This window comes from Echinops telfairi, unplaced genomic scaffold, assembly GCF_000313985.2.
Source record: "Echinops telfairi isolate 266 unplaced genomic scaffold, ASM31398v2 ScPeMD7_60;HRSCAF=208, whole genome shotgun sequence".
Classification (NCBI taxonomy): Eukaryota; Metazoa; Chordata; class Mammalia; order Afrosoricida; family Tenrecidae; genus Echinops; species Echinops telfairi.
The window spans coordinates 571,806-572,714 of record NW_022103958.1 but is presented as its reverse complement, the minus strand read 5'-3'; the positions used below and the strand labels follow the sequence as shown (position 1 = coordinate 572,714).

The 909-nt window shown below is 38.9% G+C and overlaps 1 protein-coding gene across 1 annotated transcript; it reads left to right on the top strand.

Moving 5' to 3' along the window:
* Positions 1-303: 303 nt before the first annotated feature.
* On the top strand, positions 304-903 carry LOC101662148 (olfactory receptor 8H1-like; the record flags this gene model as incomplete). Its single annotated transcript, XM_004708393.2, has 1 exon — positions 304-903. A coding segment is annotated over exon 1 (594 nt), but the record flags the coding sequence as incomplete, so codon positions are not given.
* Between the last annotated feature and the right edge of the window lie 6 nt (positions 904-909).

Below are 909 nucleotides of genomic sequence, written 5' to 3'. Positions count from 1 at the left end.
AGTGTATTATCTAAAAGTTCATATGACAGTAAAACTATGCTAAGATATTTCCTGTGATTTAAAGGTGCTAATAAAGTGAAGAATTGGGGGCATTGGTAGTTTCATTCTTATTGCATAATAGTTGCTCCATTTTATTACAAAGTATGCAATACCATTAATACCCATTTAAAAGTGGCAATAAAATTAGATTTGGTCTGTACAATCCACTCTTTTTTATCAATTTATAGAAGGAGAAAACAAGCAAAACATGAATTATAGATCCAATGCTGAATACCATCTTTCTTCTGCAGTTCAAGGAAGTTATAAACTATGGGTAGAAAGAACAACACCAATGTGCCTGACTTCATCCTTTTGGGACTCACAGACTCTGAAGAGGCCCGGCTGGTTCTCTTTCATCTATTTCTGCTGATCTACCTGGTTACTGTGCTGGGGAACACAGGGATGATCCTCATCATCCGCCTGGACCACCAGCTGCACACGCCCATGTATTTCTTCCTCAGTCACCTGTCATTCCTTGATCTCAGCTACTCATCAGTCATTACCCCTAAAACCTTGGAAAACCTAATATTTGTCACCAAGCATATTTCATTTGTAGGCTGTTTTGCTCAAATGTATTTTTTTGTCCTTTTGGGTGCCACAGAATGTTTTGTTCTCTCTGCAATGGCCTATGATCGCTATGTAGCTATCTGCAAACCTCTACAATACCCAGTCATTATGTCCATGTCACTCTGCCGATCTCTCATCGCTGTATCCTACTTGATTGGCTTTTTTGATTCCTGTATTACTGTGCTGGGCATTTACACCCTGCATTTCTGCAATTCCAATGTCATTCATCATTTTTTCTGTGACATCACTCCAATTTTAACCCTCTCCTGCACTGACACACATGAAGTTGAGTTCACAATTTTC